The sequence below is a fragment of the Dermacentor albipictus genome, chromosome 4 (assembly GCF_038994185.2).
Source record: "Dermacentor albipictus isolate Rhodes 1998 colony chromosome 4, USDA_Dalb.pri_finalv2, whole genome shotgun sequence".
NCBI lineage: Eukaryota > Metazoa > Arthropoda > Arachnida > Ixodida > Ixodidae > Dermacentor > Dermacentor albipictus.
In genome coordinates, this window is record NC_091824.1 from 170,596,203 (window position 1) to 170,611,800 (window position 15,598).

The following is a 15,598-nucleotide window of genomic DNA, read 5'->3' on the forward strand; positions in this document are numbered from 1 at the left end:
TGCCAGTTTCCCACTTCCCACGTGATCTGTCCTTCACACTTAGGCCCTGTATTCACGATAACAAGGTTATGTCGCTCACAAAGGTTTAGCATTGACTACCCGTTATTGTCGGTATAGCCATCTAAATCCTGTATGTGGGCATTCATGTCACCTAATAGGATAATTTCAGCACCATTCCCAAAACCCTTAATATCAGCGTTTATGCATTCCACTAAGTTTTTATTCTTCTCTGTGCAATTTTTTCCGGTCCACAAATACGCAACGGCCAGCCAAGTTTTTTTCCCACTCACCGTACCTGATAACCGAAGATGCTCTTGACATTGTGAATTTACTCTTTTCCATTTGGCTCCCTGATGGATGAGCATTCTGACTCCCCCTCTCTTTCTTTCCGACTTATATCTGTTGCACCCTTCCCAAACATAATGCTCAATCACTGGCGGCTTTTCCGAGTCTCTAAGGTGCGTTTCTGTAACCGCATACACCCCTATTTGTTCTCTATGTAACTGCTCCTCAATCTCTGCCCACTTTTCCTTTCTTCTGCCGCCCTGCATGTTTATGTAGCCTATTGCATGGCGAGCTCTTGTTCTTGCTTTCCTCCTTTTTCGGATATCGACGGCGATGCTCTTCTGATGTTCCCCTAGGGGACTCGTCATCACAACGAGCGTCCTCTGGTGTAGATAACGAGTAAACTCGTCGTGAACTTTCCGCAATTTTTTCACACGTTTAAATGTGCAGCTTCTTGTAATTTTGACAAACAACTGATACACAATTACTTTTGCTATTTTTTTGTTTTCATCAAGACCAGTAAAAATTCAATAGGCATCCCTGGTATCATACTTGTTTAGAAAAAGATGGTGCAAAAGTATGCAAGTGCAGAGAAAAATTCGATCGTTAATTTTTCTTGTTATTGAAATTTGTAGTGGCAGTTAAGGGATTTGACGAAATCTAGTGGCCCTAGAATTGCGACTTTGATATTCAATGAAAGTGGCATGCTGCAGCGAAAATGATTTTACGCTTGGAACATATAGCTGAAAAGTTCATTTAAATCCTGGGGTATTACGTGTGAAAACCGCGATCTGATTAAGAGTGGGGGACTTGGGAATATCTCTGACCACCTGGATTTTTTATAGGGCACTTAAATCTAAGATCACCGGCGTTTTTTTGCATTTTGCCCTTATCGAAATGCGGCCGCCGCGGCTGCGATTCGCTTCCGCGACCTCGTGCTTAGTAGCGCAACGCCGTAGCCTTTAAGCGACTGCGGCGAGTGCAGAGCTAATAAAGGTCGCCCGCTATTTCACAGCAGGCGTTGCCGCCACGCACACGTCAGCCAGTAGTTAGCTTAAATATTTGCTGCACACATTGGCACTCGACCTATAAAGGTTGTCTCTCGCGAGCCATGACGTGTGTAGAAGTGGCGGACGCATCGACTGTACCAGCATGCAAAGCATAAACAACGTGAGGCTGAGGAGTAATAGTTTAGAAAGACATAAAAAAAGTAAACAATCAAGTGCTAAATGCTGTAGTCATGCTATGATCGAGAGCGAAATTGCGTCCCTTGCGTGATCGCCACATCAAGGATTCTACGTTGAAGGATGTTTTTCGGAGCCACTCGAAGCAGTGCGGCTAGGTTCACTGGTCTTCTCGAACAGCCCAGAGCACATTAGATTTATTTTGTCAGAAATTATACAGACAGTCGAGCTGTGTTCGTGCCGTTGTCGCCGCGACTGCCACCCTATTGCGTTCTCGAAGGCGCATGCGCGGACCGCACGTGGAGGGTTAGGTCTCCAGATACGCGAGAAACGCGCAGTGCGTTTAACTGCAAAAACGATTCAGCCAAGTAGATGCACCGCCACGCTGGGCTACGCTGCCAGCATAAGGGTTGTGCGCACACATACACTAGCGTGCATGTTGAGGAGCTGCATGGGGTGCATATATACAGTGGTCTCAGCAGAGCGCATCGGCAACTTCGAGCTACGAACGCCGATGGTTTTGCGATCTCTGCAACTGCCGAATATAAAGCAAAGCTTTCTTTGCCAATGCTGCCGAACTTATTCGACCGTTCCTGCTCTTGCTGGCGGCTTCTGGCAGCCAAAGCTGCCTTGTCGAATAGCTTATGCATAGCTCGTATAACGAATCTGTTTATGCGGCACGTAGGCCTCTGTGCTATATACCTACGAATATGCCGGTGGTCGGCTCTCTTCTCTGCAGAATCACGCAGTGAAAAAAGTGGCACTTTTATTAAAGCATTAAAGCAAAGGCTCCTATGCCTTTGTTTCCCGCAGTTTGGTGCGTCTGCTTGGTCAGTTTCCACACGTCGCTGTAGGCCAGTGTGTGGTGCTGATGAAGTCGCAGATTCTATCGGGGCCGCGGCGGCCACATTTCGATGAGACGAAATGCAAAGATGCTCGTGTGCTTATTTTGGGTGGACGTTACATAACCGCAAGTAGTTCCGGAGTCTCGCGTTACTGCATGACTCATAATCATATCCTGGTTTTGGGACGCGGACTCCAGAATGTTTTTGTTGTTCCTTTATAACGCGGTGTAATCACTTTTCTCAATAAACGCCTATTTGAAAAACGCGGTTAATCTTTATGATGTCACCGGGAGCGAGTGCCGGAGCCTCAATGTGGCGTCGCTGCTCGTCTCTCTATGTGGCGTCTTTTCTGTTTCTTCAGTTCTTTGCTGTCGGTGTGACTGTCCATTATTGTATTGAAAAAGCGTTGCCTACTAATCCAGCTTAGTGTTAAATTAAACACGGGTTATTCGCATGGGAACTGGCTGCCGTTAACCTTCAGAAATTGCGTTAATGTAAACATATAAAAGCAGCCTCTCCGTGCAACTGCCAAACACACAAACATTTGTCCCCCATCGAACACAAGATAGAACGGTTCCCGAGACTGAAGTTTAGAATCCGCAGATAAGGCAGGGCAAAGGCTCCTCAAAACAGACTGCGTACAGTCATGAACACAACTCTGCCCAGTCTTCTTTCTTCAGAAGTTATCTTCGGGGTGGCAAACTGCAGTTATCTTGAGTTGCGCACGATAACGTCGACGAGGACACTACAAGAAGGTAATAATTCGCAATAACCTTTCTTGGTTGGTTATCACATTTAATGTCGCCCAGAAAAGGCTTGCTTCGCGAGAGCAGAAAGAGGTTAGAAAATTCTTCAAGTAACGAAGCTGGAAAATATCAGCGATAGTTCTGGTGCGGGAAGAAAAAAGCCACCAGTACGATGTGAACAGAACTCCACAATGTCGCCTTCTGATGGCAACCGAGAATTTGCTGTTTCAACGCCGGCCAACAAAGAAGGACGCAAAGCTCACACAGGAGCAATTCAGTTTGCTTCAGTTCAGTCCAGCTTTCGTAAATTTCAGATAAAAAATAGAGTTGTGATTTTACATCTATATGTACGACTGGAACTCTCGTCTATAGAAAATAGCAGCCTCGGCAATTTCGCTGCCATATACCTGGATGAGCAAGCCAGTCGCCCGTTTTCGCCAATCTAGCGAGCGAGTCTTTTGTTTCTGTAAAGGTGCTGGAAATGTCTTTTTTTATGAGGGTGGCGAGCATTGCTGGTTCTCTTTCTCGATCGACTCAACGGTGCCAAAATGAAGGCACATTGAACATCATCATTTGCAGAAGGACGAGCACAAAAATAGATATGCGAATCAATGTCAAGCGAGCACGAAGCGTTGGAGCCGGCGGCTACGTTGGCTTTAGTAATGAAATCTATGGCGACGATAATGGTGAGGGGTACGGTGCTTTGTCGCGCCTGGTGCAACAGCAAATCTTGTTGTCGCACAATCTTCTGAGCGCTATATATACGTCCATTCCTGGCAGTGGTCAGTATGCGGAAACCAGTGTTTGGTTTATGAGGATGAATGCACTGTGTAGGATTCTCTTGGCGTCAGCTGGCGTGCGTCATTACGGCTTTTTCCTGCCGTCGGTACGGCCGTCCTCAGCTGTAGTTTTCTGGCCGTGAACTATAAGGCTGTCACATGATCAACTGTGCGCAGCACATATCTCTTTAAACACCTGTTGGAGCCTTGCAAAGGTCTCCACAGCGTTCTTTTTTCTTTTCAGGTTGTTCACAATATCTGACACACATTCAGTTATTTGTACATTAGGTTCGTAGCGGAAGTCGTTTAGTTTTACATTCACGAAGCACGACATAAATGGAAGTATCTACTGCACTGATCATCCTGGAATTTCCGTATAGGCTAGTGTTGGCATCTAAGTTGAAGTACGTTACTATAACAGCTGTTTACTCATGGGGGGAGGGAGAATTATCTGGGCTGGACTCGTCCCAAAAAATTTTTTCGCACGTTGCACGGTTTATATATTCGCGGTTAAGCGTGCCTGTCAATAATTCGAGCTCACGCACAGGTCCAGTAATAAAGTAATTATACTGGAACGTTCCCGTATACCACCCGGTGTACGATCACATTGGAAAATTAAAATGAGAACAGATCGACGGGAAGGGAAACAACTATGGGGGTTTTACGTGCAAAAAACCACGATCGGATCACGAGACGCGCCATATAGTGGGGGACTCCAGAATAATCTGGACCCCCTTTGGGGTTCCTTAACGTGCACCTAAATCTAAGTACACGGGTGTTTCCGCATTTCGCCCGCATCGAAATGCGGTGGCCGTGGCCGGGATACGATCACGCGACCTTGTGCATACCAGCCCAACACCATAGCCACTAAGCAATCACGGGGCGGTAACGGAAAGTGAGAAGGCTCAGGAACAGTTAAGCTTTCCTGTGTCATCTGTCGCTGCTGTCAGTTTATGTTCGCTGTTAAATGGCAAATATGTAAAGCTGCCCCAACAACCCACTTTGCTAATATACCTCCATGTACAATATACACAGCGCTGTTGTCTGTGTGCCTTCACTCGTCCTGTTGTTTAGCGCTGTTTTTATTGCTCGTAATCATGAACCAACCAGCCCAAATGCGTACTCTTCTGCAGTATACCTCCATGTGTCTTACACTCTGTGGTTACGGAATTGGATTCTGTTGAAATTCCACGTAATGTACGTAAGAAGTATACCATAAGCATGGAAGTATTGTACCATACACAAACCATTTAAGTAAAGCACGCCGATTAGAAACGTATTCAGTGGGCATTTACGAAGCCATTTCAGAATGGGCCCAGAAAAAATTGCGAACTATGTAAGACTTGAGAGCGGTATACTGATGAAATTAAGTCCCTAATGTCAATGCTTTCTGTGGTATTTAACGTTACGAAAATACACAGCCAGTTATGAAGGACGCCGTTATTAGGGCTACTGAATAACTTCCACCATCGGAGGCTCCTTAACGTGCTTCTATATAAGCGCGTTGTACGAGTGCTTTTGCATTTCGAATCCACCTAAATGTGGCCGCTGTGGCCAGGAATCTAAGTCGCGATTTCTTGCTCTGAAGAAGAACGCCGTCGCCATTGAAGCACCACCAGAGGTGTGTGTTCCTATAAAATCAATAAACTAATCGTTGCCTTATTGATAAAGTTGCACCTTTTTCTGCAGCCCGCGTTTTCGCAAATGCGATAACTTCTTGAGACTCTATATTACGTGGGTAAACACTAAAGAGTAACTCGGCGTCAGGAGGGAGAAAATGTCAGCTGTCAAAACTCCGATTGTGTACCGCTTCACTCCTCATTGAAGCCATGCGCAAGAAACACAAGGGAAACAAAAGAAAAAAAGAAAAAAGTAAATCAGTGGTGAGAAAAGCCAAACGGGAAGTAAGCGACGCAAAAAAAGTCACTAATCAAGGGTCGAACCACGTCCAGAATCGCATAAAGCGTGCAAATAATTCCGCATAGGTGAACTGGTGAGGCTGCAATGTTACTCACATCAATATTACCCCTATTAACGCCGTCGGCGTCGTACAAATCACACGGATACCCTTTCAAGCTTTGGCCGTAACTGCGGAGCCAACAGATAACGTACAGAAATTTCAAGGCCGAACACAGTGACAAAACATGTTTAATCAGGTGACTTGCAATCCAGCTACGGAAATGAATATTGAGGATACACTGATTTGCACAGGTCTGGGGGTGCTTTAAAAGGAACAAAACCAAGTAACATTAAATCGATTTACCCTCATAAAGTATTACTTGAAAAACTCTAATTTCATGAATTTAGCAATAATGAGTTCATTTAAGAAGAGAAAATTAAGGTGAAAGTTCCGTTAATTGAATTTCGCGCCTAAAGAAAAGAAGGAAAAAAAAAGCATAGCGTCCGCCCATTCTTGATGTGAGTGTGAGATAGGGAATTTCAAACTATCTTTCTTTTTTTCGTAGTTGAGCAGCATTGGCTCCGTAAAGGTCCCCAAAACTTCTCATGTTAAAGCTTAGGCATTTCTTTCTTGGTTCTTTTTCGAAATATTGTAATAGGAGAGGTTGGCCCCTTTAGGTGGCACCGGCTACTCCTCTCGCTTGGCAGAGAAAGATATTGTCAAAAAACTTATGCAAAACGTGGCACAAAAGTACAGCAAAAGAAAGCAGTCAGCCAGCATTAACATAAACTTCTGTACATGAGTGGAGGAACCGACAGAAAACGAACGTGTGTACAGTTGCATATGTAAAAACAAGTACTTCGAATTATCTGAGAACACATAAAGAAGTTACACAATACAGTTCATTCTTACCGATAAAGAATTAACAAGGTCCAAGCTGACGGCGTCAAAATAAATGACGTCACGGCAATCTGATGCGGGAACTTCAACGTGGCGTCGCCCCCTGCCTTTCCTTTTTGCGCCTTTTCTGGCTCAGCAAGCGCCTTCTCGCAGTAACAGTGGCGCCTTTGGTATTGTAAATAGGTAATTTTCTCATACAGGTGTAAGCATTTCTCTATTTAGAGTCCCTGCAATATACAACGCATATTTGACATAACCACTCTCCGACTTCTATTCTTGCGCCTCCTTCGTATACGCGGGTGTCGGCGTCACGTTCAGTTTGTAACAACGCGCTGTCTACGAGAGACGACAGTGAGCATGAATATAATGCCTCCATATTTCTACTCGCTCCAACTCGACAAGGTTATAGACATTCGGTTTGGGTTAGAGAAGCCTTAAGGCCCATTTCACCCCTTCTTCTAGGCAACATTGCATGTTTTCTTTTACTTTATCGCTTATGGCAATAGAATATGACGGCATTAGCAAACCTAATGTTATGAAAGCTTAAGGTGCGTCAATTATGCCCAAATATGAATGCGATAATTTATTGATTTCCATAGAACACGAAAGCGCGGGTCGCTAGCCACAATGGCTCTGGCGTTCTGTTGTATAACGCAAGGTGACATATTCGATCTCCGGACTGTCCTACTACAAATATAAGATGGAACGAACCCACTCAGTCGACACATCTGGTTCAATTTGCAGGCTCTCCCACCACGCGGTGCGCCGCGAGCTTAGCCACGTGATGTCAATTCAACAGCAAGCGATACCTACAGTCAAGCAATATAAATCCCTCGGCATACATCAGCGGCGTATACATCGGCGTATACATCAGCGAAGGAAAGACATACTCAAGCACCCACCAAGAAAATCTGAAAATAAAGAGGAAGCGGCATGCAGCAATAACAAAACGGAGAACTTTGGGGCCACAATAAACATGAGGTGGTGCGTGGAACCTGGATAGGAGTAATGGTGCCAGCGCCAACGTACGCAAATGCCATTCTGTGCTTCAAGTGAGAGATCTTGTCAGGGTTGGAAGTTAAGGCTTACGGTGAAACCACAATCAGGTAAAACAGCAAATGAGGCAGTGCATGTTGACAGGGGCTTCATCGCTGCATGGGCAAATCAAGGCAATCCTTGCACATTTAATTCGTTCCTTGCGAATGCTGCTTACAGGAGTTAAAACGCCCGTTGCCAAGGCTGCGGTGCATATTCTCGACGTACTAGAACCAGTGCTTGCTGCTATATAAAAGCTAGCAAACACAATGGCATCATCACCTTCAAGGTTATTATTTAAGGAAAGGGTAAACCACTCCGTGATATTTCAGTGGAATGCACGAGGTCCACGGGATTGCCTGGGATATTTTAAACAGAGAGTGCTCAAGCATCGATTTCTAGTTATCGCGATATGCGAGCCGAATATGACATCGCCATTTAGACTCTCTGGATACGAACAATTCGCGTCTGAGACAAGTGGAAATCCTAGCAAAGTTTTACTATGTGTGCGATGTGACCTCGCGCATTCGCTAAACCAAAGCAAGTTCCATAACAGCACATGCTCGTTGCTGTTATGCTTGTTGCATAACAGCAACGAGTACTTTTCTGTAACACTGAAGCTAAAGCGCCAGACAATCTCGATCATCGGTGGCTATATTTCTCCCTGGGGAAGATTTGACTCTGCACACCTAAAACTTGTTCTTGACTCCAGCCAAGGACCTTATATTACTGTAGGTGACTTCAACGCGCACCACCATCTTTGAGGTAGTAGGGTTGCAAATGTTCGAGGAAGACAACTTCTTGACCTGTTCCGTCAGGGGAATAACTTGGAAGAAACAGCGAGAGGGGCGGACCGCGTGGCTCCGCGGAAAGGTACCGGGCTCAGCGCGTTACCGCATCCTCGCGCCAACGACCGACCTTTCTCAAGGACATTGCCTCGCGAGCACCGACACACCTATTACGGCAGTCCTTCGGGGTGGATGACTGTAAACATCCGGGAGAAAAAAAAGATATACGTATAGAAGAATACAGGGCAAGTGACGGTCTTGAGAAGTAGAAATGTGTCGTGCGTTTTTTCGATCAGTGGGGACGCTGGAAACTTTTTTTCGTTAAAGGAATTTTGCAGTGCCGCACTAGAGCCTATCCTTATGTGTCTTTCATTCCCAGAACTTTCCAAGAATGAAACCACCTTACATGCACAGTTATTGCGATTGATGACAACGCAAAGTATCGTATGGCCATAACCGACATTATCGCTCCAGGCTTCACTTGACCTTAATCATTAGCACTTACTGCCTTATTTTGTTGTTTTTGTGTTCTTTTTATCCACCCCTCTATAATACCTTTGGTTTTGAAGGTACAATAAAGCAAATTTAGTTAGGTTGTGCAAAACAAAAACAACGACAACGACGATATCAACAACATAAACAGCCAAATGCAAACGGCAAATTTATGAAAAGCATAGTAAATAAAGTGGCTGGCCCAGTTTATAACTAACGAACACTCTGGCTTTTTAAACGTTCTCATTTGGAATAATATTGTACCGGGCTCTATTATCTTTATATTCGTTTTCCGAAAAGCTGGATGACAGAGATAAATATATAGAATTGGGCGAGAATAAGCTATCTGTTTCAGCAACATGATCATTGTCAGTTTTCGGGGTGAGAGTTCTTAATTAAAATATCACCGCCCCTTCCAGTCCGTGAAGGTGGTCGAATAACGAAGTTGTGTTAGTTACACCGAGTGTTACCCCATGCAAGTGAAACTTCGCAAGCAGTCTATATTGTGAATCTTTTGTTTCACCATTCTTCCACCTCATTTTCGCTTTTGGGGCAGGCAGCGTCTTCTCCAGGAGTACACACTACTCGTGGTCTTCCCATAGTTGTAGCTTGGATGGAATGTGTGAAACCACTAATCCAAAGCTCCGTATATTGCGCGCAAGGCCCACCACCGGAGATGCGGGCGCTGCAATCCTTTTGGCGATTGGTTGGATTGGTTTCACGATTGACATGGTGGCCGGCACTTCTTTCTGGCGCAAGCAGTTCTGGCAGCCACACGCTCCTGGTATCGCGTTTCAATAGCCGGGCACTGTTCGTCGGCTGCAAACCGCCAGCATAACATTTTCTTTCGCTGCAGGGTGGAATCAATCTTCGATAAATCAGATGGCGATCTGGCTCGATCGCCGAAAATGCATCGTGTGACAACTGTATGAAATTCACGTATAAGATAGCATTCTCACGGGGGGAAAGGGTCACTCCAACCCCTTTCCCCGTGTTGAGCTCTCGTTTTCCTCTGCCGTCAGGTCACATGGCTCCTCTTTAGCGAAGTGCGACAATGACGGCAAAGGGTCCGCATAAATAGCTTCGCTGTAAAAGCAATATATCGGTGTCGTATGAGAGCTTTGGAATCTTTAATTGACCCCATCATACCATTCAAACGAAACTACCTTTGAACACAGTTGCTCTGCCCGTCTGCTCGGTTTGCTGCGCCAGTACTGTACAGCTGTGACACCACGTCAATGTGGATGTGAAGGTGAATGCCTTTCATTTTTTTTTTAATATACGCCTGTCGCAGTGCCATCCTCGCCCCAGACAATGGCAGCTGTGTCGAGTATACGTTCACAACGCGTGAAAGTGCAGTGTGCTATTATACGGGTATAACTGCTGAGCTGCGTAGACGTGATGCACATTTTCACGGCTGTTTCCTGCGGGAAATATGGCAGGAAAGTTACCATCTGTCAGGATGACGACAAAAGAAACAAAACAAGAAGCAGAAAGCGCAAGGCCCCACGTTAAGCATGACTGACGGCGAAGCCGTCTATTGGTACGAGTAAGCAAGAAGATAGACAAACGGAAAAAAGAAACTTACTTCTTAGCGGTTCTTATGATCACAAGTTTTAACCATCTCCCTTAAAGGGAAGCTGAAGAGTCTGTCGAATTCAATAAGACGCTCATATACGGATGCGGGAACCTTATAAACCATGTAGGTAAAATTTGGAGTTTTTTTTCAATTAGGGGCGACGTAATCGTCGGTTCAAATTGCGCTGTAGCTCCGCCCCCCGTTGAGTGAGCGAGCGGAGCGGAGACCGGAAACCGTGGTGTTGTGACGTCAACTCTGTTTTTGTGACGTCAACTCTGTCCGCGACCGTGCCTGACCGCGCTTGTTTCTGTGTGCGTGCCATCGTAATCTGCTTCGATCGACCCTGCATTCCTTTGTTGGTGCGTCTGCGTGTATGTAGAGTGGTAGTCAACGTGAGTGGTAGTCAACAGATGAAGGTCACTACACGTACTGCATGAACCGGGAAGCTTTTCACGCGTTTAAACCGTTTTTGTAGATTGCTGGCAGATTATGCAGTAATGACTGAACTTTATAATTATTTCGAAATTTCTGTTGAAGCCAAACATCATCGTTACGTGTGGATAGTGTAATATGTATTTTTCTTAGAGATGCTAGATTCATTAGAAAATCTTGGAAAGCTACAGTGGAAAAGTAAAAGGAGCGGAGCAAGCGATACGGATACATATATTCCGCCCTAATCATATTTTAGCTTATAAAAGCACTTCGCGTGGGAGACTGGTAATCAAGGTTTGCAATATGTCCTCTTTTGCAATATGATCCTCTTTTGAAGTACACCGATCTTTGCAACGTTTCCTTTTGTCGTTGTAGCCCATACTAGACCACAGTAGTAAATGTATGAAGCAAACAGTGCATGATAAATTTGGATTTTAGCCTGTGTTGGAAGATGTCGGCAACGAGATAAGATTCCCGTCATTGCGGCTAAGGTGACAAATTCGTGTCTGTTAGTAAGGTAGGCTCTGGTCCGAGTAAGTATCTGTTCATTTTTTATATGATACCCTAATTTATGAATTAATTTCTTATGTGACACCTTGTCAAATGCTTTGCGAAAATTCATGAACACAATATATGTTTGTTTCGCTTCATTAATCACCTGTGCGAGATCGTGCACAGTCTCAACTAATTAAGTACATGTAGATAACCTATGTCTGAAACCATTTTGGACATCTGCAAGTACCTTGTGTTCTTCTAAGAAACCTAATATATGTTTATGAATTATATGATCTAAAATGTTGCATGATATAGACGTTAGAGATACTGGTCGGTAATTCTCTATATGTGCTTTTTTCCCGGATTTATGCAAATGTTTGATTTTGGCCGTCCTCCAGTCATCCGGTAGTGAACCATCGCGTAAAGATGTGGTGAATACGACATAGAGATACTTAGCACACCATTCCGCATAACGCTTATATTATCTAGCATATTATATTATTAGTATATTATCTGGTCCTGGTGACTTTTTAGTATCAACGTTCAAGAGCAAGTTAAAAACGCCGCTCTCAAAAATAACAACGTCAGATATAACAGGAAGCGATATGGAAAAGTTGGGAAGGCAACCATTATCTTTGGTAAATGCCGACTGGAAGAATTTGTTAAAAGCAGAACAAACTACAGTCTCATCACTTACACATTTGCGGTCTATCGTGTACTCACTGGTGGAAGAAGATTTAGGTGTGATTTGGCGCCAGAGCCTCTCGGAAGACGCTTTAATTAGCGAAGGCAGGATCGTTCCGTAATATTTTTCTTTGTCGCAAATTATTTTTTGTTTGAGTTGTTCTGAAGTGCCGTCCACAGTAGATTTTAAGGTTACATTTGTTCTTGATTTCGTTTTTAACCTTTTAAGCCTTCGCTGTAAGCGTAACGTCTCACGAGAAATCCATGGGTTACGGTGCACAGAAGCTTTTGCAATTTTGGGAACAAAACGGTGGATAAATTCAGAGAAAATTCCCTTAAAGGAAAGCCATAAGTCATTTATATTACAAGTGCTGTTTCTGAAGTCATCGAAGTAAAATGGAAGCATATCGAGAATAGATTCATCATCAGCACAAGAAAGATTTGAAACAAATGAACACTGTTTTGGCGATCAGGGTAGATAACTGTGACTTCACAGTTTATCGCATTTCGAATGGCGCCACTTACAAAAAATAAGTCTAGAATTGAGCCTACGGCTCCTTGTACTCTCGTGAAATTATTCACCATTTGCAGTAAGTCAAACGTGAATACAACATAACAAACATTGTGTTATCAACACTGTGAGCAGAATGCAATGAAAAGGTGTGCCAATCAATGTTTGGTAAATTAATGCCCCCTGCCAGTAGTATTCTGTCATACGATTTTACATGGCAGTGCATATATTCCCTTAAGTTTTCAAGTACCGCAACAACAGTGTTTGAAGGCCTATAAAAATCAGCGCGTACCATTTGTGTTACAAGTTTGTTGCACAAAAATCTCTTTCCATTTTTTTTATCCCCTGTCACTATACACCCCTCACGGAGCAACATCTTTGACGGGTGCAGAACGAAAATGGCTTGGGATGAGACTTGAGCTACGAAGGACGCCGTACAAGCGAAGCGAATTGAATTTGAGGATATCTTTCGGCTATAATGCTACAGCTACTTAGATGACTCCACGGCGAAATTATGCATTTCTATGTAGAGGTAGATTTAGCATATCCTAATTTAGCCCTGCATCTAATGACCAACTGAAGAGTACGTTGGCTTCGCCCTGACACAAACGCGCTGGCATACTACAGACTTCTTGTACGTTTCACTGCACTTTCTTTTGAGGATTTATTGTGTTAGAACAGAAACAACCAGAAGTAAGTTTGAGAACGGCGCCGTGAAATATAATGCCCGCCTGGACAAAGTTGCTTGAACATGACAGTACAAAATGGAAATGCTTATGTAATATATTAACGTGGCTCGTCCTGTGGTCGTGGAGGTTGGAGGTGTCGTACGCGCTTCTGCGACAATTTGAAAACAGCTCATGAACAAATTTAATCACAAACTGCACAAAGCAGGTCGACAGTGGGGTTCAAGCATACGGTTGCACCTAGGTGCCGTAAACCACAGTGATTTGTCTGGTATGACGTCTGGCCGTCAGAATGAGACAAATTCCCCCTGAAAAATGTTTAGAAACCCTATAGGGCTCATACTTGTTGTCGGATCATATTTGGCTTCTTTCTCTAGAGAGTATCCGATATTAATATTAATTATGCGACAGATGCAAGAGTGCTAGTAAACATACTTCGCTGCACGAGGCATGTGCTGAAATCAGTTTTTTAGAAAACAAAAGCTGATATCGATGTACATCAAGTGACGTTCGGGTTGGTTCTTTTCCAAACTAGGCCCGACATTCTCACGCCATTCGGTGCAGTACAGTGTGAAAGGTAAATAAGCTTGGGAAAACAGCAATCTGGCTCATGAAATAATAATAAGGGATTCTTTCCCTCGTTAAGTACATCGTCACTACACATCTAGTGACTAATCAGATTTAACAACGAAAATGACTTTTGATCATGTATTACTTCACACGAAAAGTAGGGAAAAAAGATGGTCAAATGTACTCTACAGGATATTTCGACTGGGATTTTCGAATGAGGAGGGCAGTTCAGTACCATGCGTACCGACTACAGCCACACCTCGCCGGAATTTCCTGGCGTCTTGTTAACACCTTAAAGATGCATGTCGCCGACGAGAAAAAGAGACCTTTTTTTCGATTCCACTGGGCCGAAATTCTGCGATCGCTCTTACGAGAATTCCGGGGTTACGACGAACGACACGTGAATATACCACATTTCCTTCAACCCGTTAAACTGACTGCGCTGGTCGAGAGCGCGAACACAGTATGATGTATTTCAGCATATGCCATCTAACGTGACCCGCATCCTGCCGATGGCGCGCCTACATAATCAACTCGATCATACATTCGTACGATGCAGGGCTCGGATCTCCCATTCGTAATAAGCCTCACTTTCGACGCCTTGCGTAACCGACAGCTCGTGCAGTGGATGGTGTCGACACATAGGCGAGGCAAAGTTCTTGTTTCTGGCCACTCGAGCAGCGCAAGTAACCATTTTGTTTTCCCTCTCGCTCAACTATATACGCCGGCAAAGGGGAGACGGTCCACTGTTGATTCCCTCGCAAACATCCGATGCTTTCGTCGATGGCATCACCCGTGACGTCACCGCGACACGACCGAGTCAGGAAAGAGTTGCACGGCTCACCTAGGCAGGCCTGCATGGCAACACCTGGGGGAAACGGCGTCTCCGGCGGCGGCGACAACTCCTGCGATCAAGCGACTCGCTGCTAGCTGCCTCGAAGAGCGAGTGGCTTGCGCGGCCGCCTGCTGCAGCAGACTCGGCGCGTGCCGCTGCTGCTGCCACCGCCGGTCCAGCCTCGCGCGCACAGCCGCAGCCTGCAGGCCGACCTTGAAGAGCCAGTATCCGGCCACGACACGAGAGCAGGCAGGTTCCCGCCCTCGCCGAGCGATCATCGTTTCCTTATTCGCCGCGCGCGCAGCTGCGAGCCGCGGTGATTACAATCGATGACTGCCGGCTCGACGGCTCCTTCATGCCATCTGCCAAGTTTGATAGGTCATAATGCGCCCAGGTGGAATTATGCGAGAGCGGCCTGAATGCCCTGATAAGCGATTGAGCCGTTACAAAGGGGAACTGAGTAGTAACAAGAACTCAGTGCGGCAGCCGTATCAGTTCTTCCGAATTTTTCGTAAGGTTTAAGAATCTGGACTCATCTTACAATTAAACGAATGTTGCATCAAATTTACGAAAAATCAATTCTGTTCACGAAAACCCTTCACTCATCGGTCTTCGAACGGTCCGTTTGAAGTGTTGTGATGGCGAAAGGACGCCTGGAATACTTGCTTCGAGCAAGTTAATACAGACCAGTTCCTAAATCAGGTGAAATAAGCAACTGCAGATTCCCTGAAAAAGTCACTGTAACCTAAAAGGTCCCTCCCTGCGATACCAATTTTACAGCTGCTTGTGTCCTGCGTCTAAAGGTAAAATATTGTTAAATAAATTCCTATGTGTCCATCAAAAGGCATATTC

General features: G+C 44.9%; 1 protein-coding gene across 1 annotated transcript in view; it reads right to left on the bottom strand.

The window, feature by feature from the left end:
• The window catches only part of Cbs (Cystathionine beta-synthase), an 80,007-nt gene extending 65,077 nt beyond the window's left edge, over positions 1–14,930 (bottom strand). The window contains exon 1 of the mRNA XM_065432543.2: positions 14,756–14,930. Coding sequence (XP_065288615.1) covers positions 14,756–14,771 — 16 coding nt within the window. The 5' untranslated portion in view covers positions 14,772–14,930. The remainder of the gene's footprint in view (positions 1–14,755) is intronic.
• Between the last annotated feature and the right edge of the window lie 668 nt (positions 14,931–15,598).